Source organism: Ctenopharyngodon idella, chromosome 18, assembly GCF_019924925.1.
Source record: "Ctenopharyngodon idella isolate HZGC_01 chromosome 18, HZGC01, whole genome shotgun sequence".
NCBI lineage: Eukaryota > Metazoa > Chordata > Actinopteri > Cypriniformes > Xenocyprididae > Ctenopharyngodon > Ctenopharyngodon idella.
The window spans coordinates 33,338,292-33,354,958 of NC_067237.1; the positions used below are offsets into that span (position 1 = coordinate 33,338,292).

At 36.1% G+C, this 16,667-nt stretch overlaps 1 protein-coding gene and 1 long non-coding RNA gene across 4 annotated transcripts; one reads left to right on the forward strand and one right to left on the reverse strand.

Moving 5' to 3' along the window:
* Window positions 1-6,347: 6,347 nt before the first annotated feature.
* Window positions 6,348-16,636, forward strand: LOC127499462 (potassium/sodium hyperpolarization-activated cyclic nucleotide-gated channel 1). Of its 3 annotated transcripts, none has more exons than XM_051869806.1 (11): window positions 6,348-8,897; window positions 11,466-11,661; window positions 11,770-11,871; window positions 11,954-12,091; window positions 12,701-12,862; window positions 12,953-13,046; window positions 13,412-13,539; window positions 13,675-13,806; window positions 13,928-14,165; window positions 15,587-15,754; window positions 15,967-16,636. In XM_051869806.1, the coding sequence occupies exons 1-11, from the start codon at window positions 8,713-8,715 to the stop codon at window positions 16,011-16,013; spliced, it is 1,590 nt and encodes a 529-aa protein (XP_051725766.1). In that variant the 5' UTR covers window positions 6,348-8,712; the 3' UTR covers window positions 16,014-16,636. The 3 variants fall into 3 exon arrangements, with proteins under 3 accessions (XP_051725766.1, XP_051725768.1, XP_051725767.1); XM_051869808.1 differs by lacking the exon at window positions 6,348-8,897 and adding an exon at window positions 8,937-9,367; XM_051869807.1 differs by lacking the exon at window positions 6,348-8,897 and adding an exon at window positions 9,375-9,750.
* LOC127499464 (uncharacterized) lies at window positions 11,658-15,707 on the reverse strand. The gene is made up of 2 exons (XR_007926128.1): window positions 15,559-15,707; window positions 11,658-12,208 (listed from the first exon to the last, which is right to left on the reverse strand). It is a non-coding gene; the product is annotated as an uncharacterized LOC127499464 (long non-coding RNA).
* Window positions 16,637-16,667: the final 31 nt, after the last annotated feature.

A 16,667-nucleotide genomic window follows, 5' to 3' on the forward strand; every position in this document is an offset into this window, starting at 1 on the left:
AGGGAGTTGTGCTTTATCAATGCTGTCATGAATTCCCACACCACTGTGTAATTTAATACACAAACTTGAAACAGAAGATGTTACCCTTTCCTCATTCCCTGCATTGTTGGGCATTTTTTCAACATGGCAATGAGGATATGCATTCTCCCAAGGTTAAACAGGACAGATGTGACAATTTGTCATGAACTTGTACACTCCGTGCCAAGAAGGGTCAGAGCAGTATATTCAAAAAGGGCATAAGTACTAGAATATTATACAATTGTTGAATTAAATCTATGGTGTACTTATTTCTGCAATCTTTAATTTAAACAAAATTGGCTAATTTACTTATTTTATGGCTATTAATGACATATATTTCTCAGTTTTTATTATGTATATGTTTAATACATTTTAGTTTTGCCATCTTTTCATGAATTGTTTTAGTGATCATAAAGAAAATACATCTTTTGTATTTGTTCAGAGGGCGGTGTACTCACTTATGCTGCGCACTGTAAGTGATCCAGGAGCTTTTTACAGCAGATGCCATTGAAACCACGGCAAGTCTACCTCTCACAGCCTCACTTTCACACCTGTCATGGCACTGCTCTAAATAAGGTCTACAACATCCGTTTAATGCAGACTTTAAAACACCAGGGTCAATAGTCATGTAAAAAAAAGATAATCTATTATTCTGTGAGAAACCACCAAGCACCAGGAGTAAAGAATTATTCCCAGCAAATTTAACTGAACTCAGCAGTAAATGTAATGCTTTTGGGGCTCATCTAATTAATAACTGTGATTGTATTTGGCTAATGGATACAGGGAGCTCCTCCATGTATACTGTCGTTCGAGGCAGGTGTTGTAATGCGTTTGCCATCTCCCTTTAGACATATGAAAAGTTAATGTGATAGTAAGTTCATTAAATGTCTCTTTAAATTGCATTTTCCAGTGCAAAACAGCTTGACGTTCTCTTGGTCAGTGCAGTGAAAAGTTCCCTGTTGGTTTGAAAGGCAACTATTTAAAGGAGTGTGAGTTTTTAGAAGTAAAAACGCAGGTCATTATGCTTCAACTCTAAACATGCGGAACTAATGTCAGAGAACAGCATTGATTCCTGGGTGAGCACAAAATCCACATGCCTCACGGGACACAGCACAACAGGGATGAGATTTTTGGGTTTCCCTATGAGGGGAAAAGTCCTTTATTATTATATGCACAGAGAAACATGTTACCCTTTAAACATTTAAAACTATATATATACAAGATACAAAACTTTGTACATTTAAAAAAAATTTAGCAGTCATTTTGTATATTTGTATTCTCTCTCTCTCTCTCTCTCTCTCTATATATATATATATATATATATATAGAATAAAAATATATAAAATAATATATATATATATATATATATATATAACTTTTTTTCTATGGATATAAATTTTGATCACCAGGTTTACAAACATTTTTTCCAGTATTTTCTATTCAGCTGTTTTCTGGCTGCTATATCATTATTTGAATTTCCATACCAGTCTGTTATTGTGGCATTTCAGATAAACACAACCCTCAACAGCACTTGAAAACAGAACAGTGGTTTGTCGCTGTATAGGCAAAACTGCAATGTGGACCAATTGTCAAACATTTGACTACACTAGAATAAGAATAATATATCATCAGGCCTTGATTTAAGATTAAAAACACATGAGTCTCAAATGTTTTCCCAACTTTACCATGCACAAGTAATCTGATCATTTGGTTCTACTGTGCTCTTGAGCAAGACGGGGTGGAAAGCTTCTGCTAATTAACAGGTAAAAACTCAGACAGCTCAGGTCTCCTTTACGTCAGATATCAGTTTTTGGATTTCAGCTATGATGAATGGGCCAGAGTAAGAAGTTCTGGAATAACAAATGTGAGAGGGTAATAATGCTCTTTTTTTTGCTCTTCTGTAGGCCAAATTCAATAAAACACGCAGTGAGAGGAAGAGAAAGCCCCAGAGCCAAGAAACTGTCCAGAAACTCAGACCCAACAAGAGAGGCTTGCTCCAAATAGATTTGCATTTCCTGAAGGAAATAAAAGTGCTTGCGAAGCATTAAAAGAGTAGTGTTAAAGTTTTATATAAGGTCAGATTTTAGTCTTCGGTTCTGTGTAAATTAGCTACTTTAGTTGTACTCAGCACATGTATTGTTTTTTTGTCAGCTGCACTAAAGAATCAAGATACTTTTGTCAGTTCAGGAAAATAGTCATATACATGACGAGTATATGATTACAGAACGTTTTCTTCAAAGTTTAACATTATGAAAATTTTCTTCCAGTGGTTTGTCTATGTACATTGGAAGAGAGATCAGTAAACCACATCATTGCCAGAAGGGACGCAATGCTGGAGGAAAATGCCAGGGCAGATCTTTAAAAACATAAAAACCAGCGGCATCCCTGAAGGTCAAACAGAGTAAGTCGGCACACAGGAACCAGACACATCTGAGGATACAGGAATTGACATTTTAAGCAAGTAAATTTTGTCCCCTGATGCTCTTAGAGACTCTGATTGGATGAAGAAATTGAATGCGAGCTGTTGATGTAGAAGAGCAGAATACAATCTCACAGTCTAGACAGGAACCTAATGCCCATCTCACACCTGTATGTACATGAACGGAGGCTGCTGGGAAACAAGAGATGACTCAAGACATCCAGAAATTTAAGATGCAAGTTTGGAAAACTGAGAGTAAAATTCTCAGACTTACACTGAAAGCACCACATATATTTTTGTAATGTTCGTATCACAGTGAAACAGTGACTGTGTGTAATCACTTGAGAGTTCAGCCGATGTCGATGGTTTGGCAAGTAGATTCTGAGCAGACAGTTCACAATGTTGCCTCTATCCATCTCGGCAGGGTTATCTAATCCCGAACACACGATACAGGCTACAAACACAATCACACGCTGCTGTACACACAGAGTTTAAGGTATTAGAGATGCCTGACTTCACCAGGATCATTTCAGGAAAGGACAAAATTCGAAGTAGTGAACTGTATGTCCATTCTCCTGCTTTTGAGACAACCTTAAAGTTACCATGAAACAGCATTTGCAACCCATTTTACTTCCAAAAGTATTTCTGTGCTTATATAGCTTATGTTATGACTGATGTTTGAAAAATTAGACACTAGTGAAGCAGCTAATATAATATGATGAAATTTCTGCAATGATGGATCCAGCCATTTCAATGTTTTCAGGCGATGCAGACAATTGCAAGGGTTTCGGATGACAGCGACTTTGGATCGACACGCAAAACTTATATTGTATCCTAATATTGTAATCAATGTGAGCACAAGTTGTAATTGCTGCGTAACACATTCATTGTGTTTGCTTAACTGAAAACATGAAGTTTTGTTCATTTTCGTAACACAAATTAAGATATTTTTGACGAAATCCGAGAGCTCTCTGAGTTCTCCATAGATAGCAATTTAATTACCACTTGCAAGGCCCAGAAAGGTGGTAAAGACATCATTAAAACAGTTCATGTGACTACAGTGGTTCAACCTTAATTTTATGAAGCGACGAGAATACTTTTTGTGTGCAAAAGACAAACAAAAATAATCACTTTATTCAACCATTTCTTCTCTTCCCTGTCATTCTCCTACGCTATTCATGTAGTAAACACAGTGCAGCGCTTCCGTGTTCTACGTCAGAACGCTGGCTTAGTATTGGCCGGCACTGTTCATGTGAGTACCATGACGCATCCGTGTGATGCTGATGTAGGAGCTGGCCAATACTGAGCCAGCATTCTGACGTAGAACCCGGAAGTGCTACACTGTGTGTACAATGTCAACAGCGTAGGAGAATGACAAGGAAGAACAATTTGTTGAATAAAGTCATTATTTTTGTTTGTTTTTTGCACACAAAAAGTATTCTCGTTGCTTCATAAAATTAAGGTTGAACCACTGTAGTTACGTTGACTATTTTAATGATGTCTTTACTACCTTTCTGGGCCTTGAAAGTGGTAATTAAATTGATATCTATGAAGGGGTCAGAGAGCTCTCAGATTTCATCAAAAATCTTAATTTGTACTCCGAAGATGAACGAAGGTCTTATGGGTTTGAAACCTATTGTGTATAATGATGAACAATATTGTTTGTTTCAACATAAAATCAAAAAACAAAAGAGATAAAAAAATAGGCCAAAAAGGTCCAAAAAATGTATTGTCCTGAGGCTAAACTAAACTGATTTATTTTTTTGCTGCAGTGCCTGGGGAGCGATTGGGGGGTTAGGTGCCTTCCTTAAAGTCAACTCAGTTATGGGTAATGAGGGTGGAAGAGAGCACTGTTCATTCACTCCCCTCACGAACATTTCCTGTTGGTACTGAGACTCAAACCTGCAACCTTTGGGTTACAAGTCTGACTCTCTAACCATGAAGCCACAAGTGCCCCAAATTAAGTAAGGACAATTATTTAATTTTTCATGTAGCAACTGCCCAGCAACACCCTAGTAACTGCCAAGTAACCACCCAGAACACCATATCAAGCGCATATAGCAGCACTATAGCCACCGCATAACAACCACAAAGAACACACTATCAACCGCACAGCAACCACCTAACAATCATCCAGAACTCCCTAACAACTGCACAGCAACACCCTAGCAACCACCCAAAATTCCCTAGCAACTGCATAACACCCTAACAACCAACCACCTAGCTATCTGTCTGAGACTTAAAACCGCTTCATACTTCAAGCTTTTAAAATTGCTTCAAACTTAAAACCTTCAAACTTCAAGCTTTTTAAACTACTTTTTAAAACTACTGCTACTTTTCTCAAGCCAACAGTTTGCCATTAAAACCTTTTATTCTAATTACATCAATATTTTAAGTATATTTAAATATAATAAATATTTTTAAGAAATCACAGACATCTTCAAAAGACACAAAATAACCCCAAAAACAAAACATGATGGATGAAAGTTATTTTGCTGTTTGTGCCGCTGTGGATCCAGGTTGTGTTTTATCTCCTAAGTGCATGAACTAAAGGCAGTGGCGTGAACCTGCTGACTTTAAGATCAGATCAACTCTCGACTTAACGTTCTCTACCTCTGATATAAAAAAAATGGAATCCCAGATCACATTTTCAGACAGCGCGTCCATCCGTCACTCCAGAGATAAACTGTGCTCACTATTGTTTCTGTCCTTATATCAGACAGGCAGCATGGACAGGCCGATATAAGCATCATTTACAAAGGTTTGATGTTGTATCCATATTTGTTTGCACAAAGAAAAAAGAAAAAAAAATCAGCTTGCACATATTTACTTTTATTCATTAAGCAGAGGATTTGTTTGATGCATTGTTTGTGAATTTTGCATCATCCTTCCCAATTTGGTATTTCTGGCTTTGGAATAACATATGATTATAAATGGCCCAAAAAGTAGAATAGAAATAGAATTGCTCATCACCACTTACCGCCACACCCACAAAGCAAAACGGTGAAATGGCACCATCTACTGGCTTCTCTAAACATTTACAACTCAAAAGTATTTGTTAGTGGTGTTTGCAAAGGAAAGCATTGCTCATATTTAGATCATACTTAAAATTCACCCAAGGATGATACACAGCAGAACATAGAAAACCCAGAACACTTTCCAAAAATGGAAAAATATAGTTTGAGTGTTCAATGTAAAATGCAATTAATCACAGGAAATATTTGCATTTCAAACCTGATCTGAAATCAGTTTTATGGCTTATTTTGCGCATGTGATCAGGGGCCTAACCAGGCCTAACAGTTGGACTGTATCATTCAGATGATATAATTTCAGTGCACAGGCTGCTCTCATTTATCCATAACAGATCATTACACACTCATGATTGATTATTGGGGTTGAACTTATGAGCGGGAGAATCCCGTCCTGACCATTTTACATTATGACTCCTGATGCCTTTAAACTGACAATGACAAATGATCTGTGACTGTGTCACAGTCACAGGATCCAACTACGACAGAATGTCATTATTCGTTCAGCTTGAACAACGTTGGAAAAGAAGCAGCATCATTGATCATATTCGTGAGCAGAACACTTTAGAAACTCAAACATGAGAGCTTAAATTAGCCATTAGTCTTTGGCAAGGTGGTTCTCTCTTTCTCAGAAGATGACAGAATAGTGAATCTGATAGACCTACTGTACCTGTGTGTGTGTGTGTGTGTGTGTGTGTGTGTGTGTGTGTGTGTGTGTGCATAAAAGAATTAGAGTCAAGTTCTCTGGTGGTGTGTTGTTTGAAGAAGTTGTGTGCAGGGAGCCAAATCAAGCTTTAGCACACTTGCAAATGGCAGGTGAATTGAGAAAGAATATGCACAGGCATTAAAATTTAGTCCCTATGAAATTCAGCTGTTTATTCATTGCATATTAATTAATTGTTATTACAGTTTTTTTTTCAACTGCGTAGACACATTTTCAAAACTTTGTCTCTTTTTTTCAAAACTTTACACACAAATCCAAGAATTACACACACAAAATGCAAAATGCCTCAGATCTCTTGCAAAATGAAACACTGCAATCAAAATATCACAAACACATCTCAAAAGCAAACATTTGTCTTACTTTGCAAACACATTTGCCATAATATTCTATTTTTGGATATATCATATACACACAGTTATTCAAAACCTAAAGCTCTTCTTTCATAAGCTGCTATGTACATTTCTGTACAAGATTGAAAGTAATTGGCAGATAGAGGTTGAAAAATTCATGGTAAGCATGAAAGCAAGATTGTGTCACCGAGACGAGCTCCGTGGTTCCCTCCTCTGACCATCGGAGGGAGCCCTCGCCCGAATACTGACTCACACACGCATACACTACATTTCCCATCAGCCCGTACCTTGGACCAATCATCATCACGCACAGCTGAAACTCATTACCTGGACTATTTAAGACTCACACTCACTCCACCTCTTTGCGAAGTCTTGTATTGACCCGTTGTGTAAAATTCTGAGCGTTATTATTCTGTCTGCCTGTTATTGATCCTGTTTGCCACCTGTTTACGATTCTCTGCCGCCTACCTCTGACCTGTGCTTTGTTCCCTGACTTGCGAGTGATATCTGCCAGCCTTGAACTACTGCCTGTATACTGACCATGATTCTGCCTGTCCCGTTATACCTGTTTGACCATGCTCTGCTCTAATAAAAGCATGCAAATGGATCCCAGCCTGAGAGACGATTCATTACAGATTGAAACTTTTTTTTTTTTTTTTTTTTTTTTTTACTGTAAGCATTTGTGGTTGTGAATACAGTATTGCACAGTATGAAAGAAAATAAATACATCAACCATGTGTAGTTGGACGAAACAAACAAACAAACAAACAAAACTAGCAACCAAAAAACTAGCATAATTTTGAAAAAGGTGAATATTCCAAAGGAATGGTGTGTATGTGTGTCCTGGTAGGGGACCAAATGTCCCCACAGGTAAAGTAATACCAGTGCATTTTGACTTTGTGGGGACATTTTTAAAGTCCCCATGAGGGAACAAGCTTATACATAAATCATACAGAATGATGTTTTCTGAACATCTAAAATAGCAGAATGTTTTCTGTCACGGGTAGGTCTAGTGGTAAGGTTAGTGTAAGGGGATAGAATAGAGAGTTTGTACGGTATATAAAAACCATTATGCCTATGGAATGTCCCCATAAAACATGGAAACCTAACATGTGTTTGTTGTGTATGTGTTTGTTGGTGGGCGAGATGGTTGGGTGTTTCTAGCTCCATCTCTCCTCCTGGCTGGGTCCAGCCACAATACTTCATCCACGTCACATACTATATTCTCTCCAACCTTAGATGGAAGCAGCGTCAGTGTCTCCACATGCCTCTTCCATTGCCTGGAGAAGTATTATGTTGACATAGGGACAACAATCATGCGCTTTCCAGCACCATGTGGAGAAAAAATCCTCAATAGGGTTTAGAAATGATGAATATGGAAATAGACAACAGAAAAGTTGTTATAGGCCTATTCTAAAGCCATGATTGATTGGTGTTAAGTAAAGCAATAAGTGTTTGCGTATGTGAGGAGTTAGTGTGAGGCACTGATGAATTAGTGTGGCATTTTGATTAGTTGTGTTTGAAAAAGGAAATCAAGATACTTCCTGTTAGATTTTTGTGTTATATAGAGAATTGTGTGTTGTGTTTTGCAAAAAGTGTTTTATGAAATTGAAAAATTAGTCAAAGGCCGAGAATTAGTGTGTGGTTTTGCAGATTAGGTGTGTGGTTTATATGTGATTTAGTTCCTAATATTTTTTTTGGGCTAATGTGAGGAATTTTTCACAAATGTGGGAAATTGTGAGAAAAACAAAAAACAAAAAAAAAAACAATGTGATAAAAAAGTTAAAATGGTGACTCCTTATATGATCCGAATTTGATTTAAACCTTTTATAAAGTAAAATAAGAATAATAAACAGTATTTCCTATTCATATAGGCCTATAGCATATATAGCCTATGTGTGTGTGTGTGTGTGTGTGTGTGTGTGTGTGGGTGTGGTTAAATGACTGACATTGGAGTGTAGCCTACTTAAATTTATCCACATAAATGTCTTATAATTTCAGGACCATTTACAATTTGCTAATATATAGCGACATTATCGGTCCAATAAAAACAATCCAGTGAACGAACGAAATTTTAAAACGTGTAGCTTATCATCAACCGCTCGACTGTCACGCGCCGGTTCGCGTCACTTTAAAATTCAAACAGAAATAACGGCTATAACGTATCTGCTTATGAGTTGCTCAGTCGCGATGAGTGGAAATAGCTTAAGTGGTCCTGGAAAAACACGCTTTCCAGGCCTTAAATATTTCGTAAAAGAAAGACAAGCAGAGTGTGTTGAAGGGAACGAAAATGGGGAGAAAAACGAAGCTGAAGGCGAAACCTATCGCTGGGTCTTGCACCCACGGAGTCACTTCAGGTAAGTTAGCCAAACACAGGCTCACTAACCTCCCTCTTAAACTTAAACTAGTAACGTTCACCAGGCTATATTTCATATTAATCAAGCTCATTCAGTTTTCTAATTATTCAGCATATGCTACTTAGACATGATCATTGTACTTGGAAAAAAAGATGTCTAATTTTATCTCTAGGACGGTAAGAGCGAACATGAATGACACACTGAAAAAAGAATTATTATTCAGGGATGTGATTTTGGCTGGTTACTATATGATGACTAAAATCGCGAAATGGCTTTAAACAATTACTAAATAAACTGCAAAATGTTACGTTTTCTAATACGTTTAACGTTATTTCACGCACGGATTGCTTCAGCGCTGCAGGAGCTCGCGGCTCCATCTGCTGGACATCCTTTAGCATGTTCGCCAAGGTTCAAAGCGTTAAATGCGCGTAAAAATCGGGGTTGAAACGGTGTTACTCACCCGTTTCCTGGTAACTTTTTTTTTTTTTTTTTAAATGAATTTTTACAATGCATGGATGTGAGAACGTGGCAAGGCAGCATGCATGCTGAGTGTGATCATCGGATCCCAACGGTTGTGGTGTAATTACACACTGTGCATGTTTCGGAGTAAAACACAGCTTTAAGTTTCCATTCACAGCAAAAGCTTCTCTGCAAGTGCTGTGTGTTTGAGTCGCTTATAATTTGCATTTGGGAACGCAACGTGCGGCAGACATCTTCCGAAATTCGTAATGAGAATTGTTTATAAATCTGTTGTTGTCAACAGAGAAAGGTCTCCCTGTTGTTTTCCGCCAAAATAAAAGCTCGTGGTTTAACATCTGAAAGCAAGAAATTAAGACATCCATAAATGGGATCGGTAAGATTTTCTAATGTTTTTTCTAATGTCTCTTATGCTCACCAAAGCTGCATTTATTTGATCCAAAATACAGTAAAAACAGTAATCTTGTGAAATAGCTACAGATCAGGACAGGTCTTCTATGAGAGTATATTGTAAAATGTAATTTATTCCTGTGATCAAAGCTGAATTTTCAGCATCATTATCCAGTCTTCAGTGTCACGTGATCCTTCAGTCATTCTAATATGCTGAATTGCTGTTCGAGAAACAATTCTGATTATTATCAATGTTGAAAACAGTTGTGTAATTTTTTTAATGATTCTTTGATGACTTGAAAGTTCAAAAGAACAGCATTTATCTGAAACGGAAAGCTTTTGTAACATTATACACTACTGTTCAAACATTTGTGGTCAGTAAGATTTTTTATTTTTATTTTTTTGGAAATAAATAAATACTTTTATTCAGCAAGGATGCATTAAATTGATCAAAAGTAGATATTTTTATTGTTACAAAAGCTTTCTATTTCAGATAAATGCTGTTGTTTTTCTATTCATCAAAGAATCCTGATAAAAATTGTAAAAAACAATATTACTGTTTTTACTGTATTTTGGATAAGAGCATAAGAAACTTCTTTTTAAAAAAAAAAAAAAAAAAAATGACAAAGAATCTTGCCAATCCCAGTCTTTTGAGCGGTAGTGTATATTGTATTATAATGTAATACTGTTAGTGTGATTATTATAAATATTTTTTTTAATTTTACAGTACAATAGTGTATATTTTTGCAATATTAGTAAGTTTTGCAATAGATAGATATTTCTTTAGATATTTCTTTTTTCTCCAGTTTTCCAATCACATGCCTGCTTAATAAAATTTAAATACATATTTCACATTCACATTTTTTAATACACGCAATTCATATTAAATAAATGTAAATAATATAAAATGTTACGATAAAATGAAACATTTTACACTTGCAATTGAAAATACATTTATAACGTATATAAATGCGAATAATTTTTTTTTACAGTGTTACTAATGATACTTTGATTATGTACCATGTTATTTGCATGGTAATCCAAGGTACAAATGGTGCATTCAAGTCATGTTGGAAAAATCGTATTTGTGAGCTGAACGGCACCACAATGCCATAAATACGAGTGGGAGGCTCTGGATTTTCTTTAAGCCCCAATCTGTACCAGTTGGGGCGTGTCAGTGAGAAACATGGCGGAATACCACAATACTTAAAGGTATTTAGCAGCGCCAATTTCAGGCTTTTTAATATACAATGAAGTAAGCTAATTGCCTGCACTAAATAAGATAGCATTATAATATAACAATATAATATACATAACAATAAAGTTTACAGAGGTTTCATAAATTAATTAAAAACATAAAAAAGCAAAACACGCCTGATGCACATTCTTTGTTCTTCATTTTCTAGAAGTAGAAGTGCTGTGTTTTTGTGTAATTAATTAAAAGAAGGTACACTGCCATCTTACTCCGACAAAAGTGACTTGAACGCACCTGCCGTTGTAAACATGACTTCCCACCTTGTAAATACGAACTTCCCAAGAGGACTTGAACGCATCAGAAGTCTATTATGGCATTATCACTATTTAAATAAATAAATATATTGTCATGAGCATGTAATGTCTTCGTATGTGTCACTGTATCAATAATGCCATCCCAGTGATCTAAAAGGAAATGCTAACATTTGCTTTTTTTCTGTCTTTCAGGCATTACTATCTTGTGTTTATGGTGGTCCTAACATTCGTAAACCTTATAACAATTCCTCTAGACATGGCATTTTCTGATGATATGCATGATAGTGCCCACAAATACTGGGTGGCCTTCAATGTATTCTCAGACGTCATGTTTTGTATTGATGTTGGCTTTAACTTTCGAATGGGTGTTTTCAATGAAGACGGTCAGGTAGGAACGTGCCTTTATTGTCTTGTATAGTGTAATATTAATTATTTATGGCTTCACCTTTCTAAAATACTGTAAAAATTAATACAATGCATTCCTGTTTCTGTCTAGGCCATCCTTGATCCAAAAATAATAAGAAAGGATTATTTCAGTTCTTGGTTTGTTCCTGATGTGGTGGCTGCATTTCCGGTCGACATTATCATTATCATTGTGGTAATTTTATTTTTTCAGTTATTATCACTCACACTGATCAAATTGTAGAGATATATCTTACAGTACAATCAATTTACCACAGGAGCATTTTTATCACGCTGACACTATTTCACTGGTGGCTTCGAAGATGGTGCGGATACTTATGTTTGTGAGGGTTCTCAGTCTGATCCGTTTACTCCGTGTGCCAAAGCTTCTGAGATTCTGCTTTGAATTGGAAAGTGTAAGTTTCAGCACCACTCACTGTCATGTTTATGCAAGAAAATATCAATGACAATATGTTCACGCTGTACAGCCAGAGGAGAACTTTCCTTGCCACGGTCGCCTTTGGCTTGCTCACCTGGGGAAAAATGATAAATAAATCAAGACATTTTTTGTTGTGAAACTTTAAAATGAACTGCTAAATGATGACATATGAAATTGAAGATATTATTACAGCAATATTTTCTATAAAGATGCTTTGAAACAATGTAAAGTGCTACTGTATTTATGTAAAACTGACTTGACCTGACAAGTGCGTAAAAATAAAGGTTCCAATAAAAAGGCTAAACTTATACAAAAGATTTGTTATTCTCTACTTTTTCAGAAAACCACTTATGATTTGATGATTTAAAGAATCCAGAAACAAAAGCAGTGATTTGAAGAACCTCTAAAGAACCCCCCCCATCTTAAATATAAGATGAAACGATTTTGGACTTTAATTGACAAACTCATAATTCAATAGATATCATTTTTGTAGTATTTTCTCATATTTTTCCTTACCCGTCATAACACGATAAACCAACAAAGAAACAGGACTTTTTTGTTTATGTTATTTTATCTTCCATTTTAGGTCTCCGATATACAGCTCGAAGTAGTCAGGAGGTCATTCAGGGTTTTCTTTGTTTTCCTGATGATGGTCCTCATTTGGCACTGGAACACTTGTGTTCAGTACTTCCTATCTGTAATGGAAGAGTTTCCCCCAGACTGCTGGGTTGTACAAGAGAACATTGTGGTATGTCTCACTTTTTTTATTGCTTATTCAGGCATTTATTAACATGATGTGTTCAACATGTCTTCCTTTTTTTTCTGTTACATTTTGCAGAATACCTCGATCGGGGAAAAATACTCCTATGCTTCCTTCAGAGCTTTCTCTCAAATGGCCTGGAGATCAACTGAATCGATTTACTCACCAAGACGTATGCCGCACAACATTCTTTCAACATTTATTCATTTTAAGAAAAGATAATCTATCTAATAATCTAATAGTCTTTGGTGCAGAAATAAAATCTCATAAAACACTTTAATCAGTGGCGTTAGGAATTAGGGACTTTTCAAAACCTGTGACACAGATTAATCTATGATGTGCTGTTACTTTTGAGTGATCAGACATCTGATTTCCATTTGCCAAATGAAAAAAAAAAAAAAAGCATGGCACCCAAGCGTTGTGGCATCAGGTTTTGCATGAGGTTTTGCATTTTCTTCAATTGTATTTGAAGAAAATAAATACATTAAAAAAAATGTAATTTACATTGAGCTAAAGTGATTCTCTTTTCTTTTTTAGGTGTGGATGAACGGTGGATAGCTATTGTTAGTATGGTGATTGGATATATAATGTGTTTTGCATTTATTTCTTGCTTGATCAGTGCAGTTGGATGCATGTCTGTGACTGGCAATGCATACAAGATAAAGGTGAATTTTAAATCAAAGTTATAAGTTTTAAGTTAAATTTAAAGCTGTTGGTTTATATTTGTTAATTTTGTTTATTCAACAAATAAATACCAGGTGGCTTTGATAATATTATGCCATGATATTTGAATATTTCAGATGAACCAGCTACAGTCCTCCACAATGTTCCAAAAGCTGCCCAGAATGTTGCGCCAACGGACCACTGCCCAGTACAAGTGGCAGTGGGATAAGGAGAACATCCTTGACTTGTTGTCAGAACGGCTCAGAAAGGTTTCTAATTAATTAAAAAATATAAACTTAGAAAGCAAAAATCAGATAACATAAACAAAAAGTTTTGGTGCTGTTGAAACAGAAATCATTTTTTAATAGTGCTATGTTTTCTGTTAAAAAGGATATTATGGCAGAAGTATGTTCCAACCTGCTGAACAAAGGCTCCATGTTTATGAAGCTTAACAGAGAATTCACTGAAGCCATCTTGATAAAGTTGGAGAATGAGTTCTTCAATCCAGGTGACATCATCATTCTTCAGAATTCTGCAGTTGACCATATGTTCTTCATTGACTATGGACGGGTGCTGGTGAAGAACGAATCTTTCCACATGGAGCTGTGTGATGGAGATCACTTTGGAGGTGATGTATGAGAAACTTACAGTTGTGTGATTCAGTTGAAAAGTAGTCTTGTGTAGAGTAACGGCCCCACATTAGGGGCCAGAAATGTTCAAAGGGGTTGGCCTTCATAAAACAGGGTGGGCAAAGTGTAGAGCAGGGCTCTTCAACTGGCGGCCCGTGGGCCAAATCCGGCCCGCCAATCATCTTCATCCGGCCCTAGGGCACCCCAACCTCCCTCCTCCTCTTTTCCTGGCGGTGCGGCTTAATTCGGTTAGATATGTGGCCGCAGTGGCGCCTGCAGCTGTAAGGCTATGAACGCACTGTTCGTACCATGCACGCTCCTCTGACTGACCTGAGAAATGTTTTCCATGCGAATATTTCAGCAGTTATTATGTGTGTCCTGTATTTCTGTTGACTGAACCAGCGATACCAATCATCCGTGAATTCATCATTCTTTTGTCTGGATTCTTTCTTTTCCGTAAATTGGCCAAACATGCTTGCATAATGATTTGAATTTGTTTGGACTGCTCTGTCACTGAATCATCTGAAGTTGTTTCTCGGTCAGTAACAACAAATACAGAACAAATAGCGCTATTTTCAGGTGTTTAACTAGTTTACTTTAAACTACGCAGCACGGCCCAGTGGATAACGGAACAAAAGCTTAAAGGAGCTGCATTTATTCCCGGTCACCATTATTAAACAGCGTTGCGACGACCAGTGAGAAGCTTTTCAATTCGACACACACCTCTCGGTTACAAACCACAAATCCCTCGATGATTAAACTAGTTTTAAATCAGATGAGACAGCCTCAACATTCCCAACAAGACTGATGAGGAAAACAGGAGAAACGTGCCATGAAAGAAGATAGAAGACTTTTAAATCCCAAAATCACCACCCTTACAAACATTTACCATGGTTTGTGGAAATGTGGAATATTTATGTTGAATACAGTGTTATAGACATTTATATTTCAGTATATTTATTAGGTGGGTATGGGAATATATAATTCATGTCTTTGTGAAGGTGTATTTTACCTATGTTTAGGCATTTTTTTTATAGGCCTATATAACGTATCATAATATAAAATCATTTGACAGTGGTTGTGAGTAGCCATGTATGGTTTTACCTGTGGTTACTAAGTCTCACTGTGAGAATATTTTCATTTAATCCTAATAATTATAAATAAAATAATTCTTATCAATAAGACATAAGACAAAGTTATATTGTGATTTGGTGGAATTGAAAGTAAAAAAAACAGCATTTATCTAAAATAGCATTATGTATCTCATCATATGTCGTCATATCAGATTACAGAGCTTGCCAGATCAAGAAAGTATTTTCCAGTTTTGTGGTCAGCCAGATAATCTTTGCTGTGAAACTCCAATGTGTTTCAAACAACCAGCCTCATACTCACCATTTTAAGAAGTTTTGTGTTTCTGCAGAGATCAGCTTCCTATTTGGTGGAAGGCAGTTGGCCACAGTTTCTGCTCTGACCAGCTGCAGCCTTTTCTCCCTGTCATTGCAAGATTTTCAGGAGATTGAGAAAGAGTTCCCACATGTTGTGGACGAACTGAGGGCAGCAGCTCAACAGCTTAAAAATGATCTAGAAAGTAAGTCTTACATTATAAGTTGCTTATAAGTTACATGTTTACAAGTGAAACAGAATTTTCATAGAGAAAACAAGTAGGATGTGACTTGAAAAAATTACAAAGTCTAATAACATGCACTGATGAATCATTCACAAGCTCACGGATACAGATTAATGAAGCAAATCTGAAACATTTTCATGTCAATGATTTTAAGACTTGTTTGTTTATTGAAGGTGATGAGCTGTTTCTCCAAGTTACATCAACATCGAGCAGTGTGTGAGAAGACAGACTAGCATGTAGTGTGTTTGTTTTTCATTTAATATCTTGAATAAGATTATTTTATTTTCATAATTTAAAAAAAGTTAAATAACATTCAAACTAGGTGTTTATAGTTTTAGATGTTTAAGGTGCTGTAATCATATAATTTTAATATAATTTTTATTGTAATAATTATTAATATACTTCACAAAACGTATCAATACAATTTTCAATACAATAAAGTATATGTATAAAGTTACATATTCTTGTTACATATGTATTGTTACACTACTGAACTCCAAATAAATAAATAAATAACCACTGTCAATAAAAATCTTGGAGCTAAGATCTTTTTGCACTATTTACATTTTTCGACAGTAATTAGTATGCGGTTGAGATTTGCTACAGTAGAACTGTATAACTATGTAACTGTCTCCGGGTAAGGTTGGATATACTTATGGTAGTTGTATAATTCATTAAAAATAATTAATTCGTTATTGAATTTTTTTTTCCGTAATTGATGATATCAAGCATTATGACACCAGTGAAGTTTTGTTAAATTGATAACAATTTGGTGTAGTGGCAAGCCTTATGGCTATATGGCCATGAGCCATTCACAGACAGAAAAAGACAATGTGAAGTGACTTTTACTTGCCATTTAGGGAAGGTTTTATCT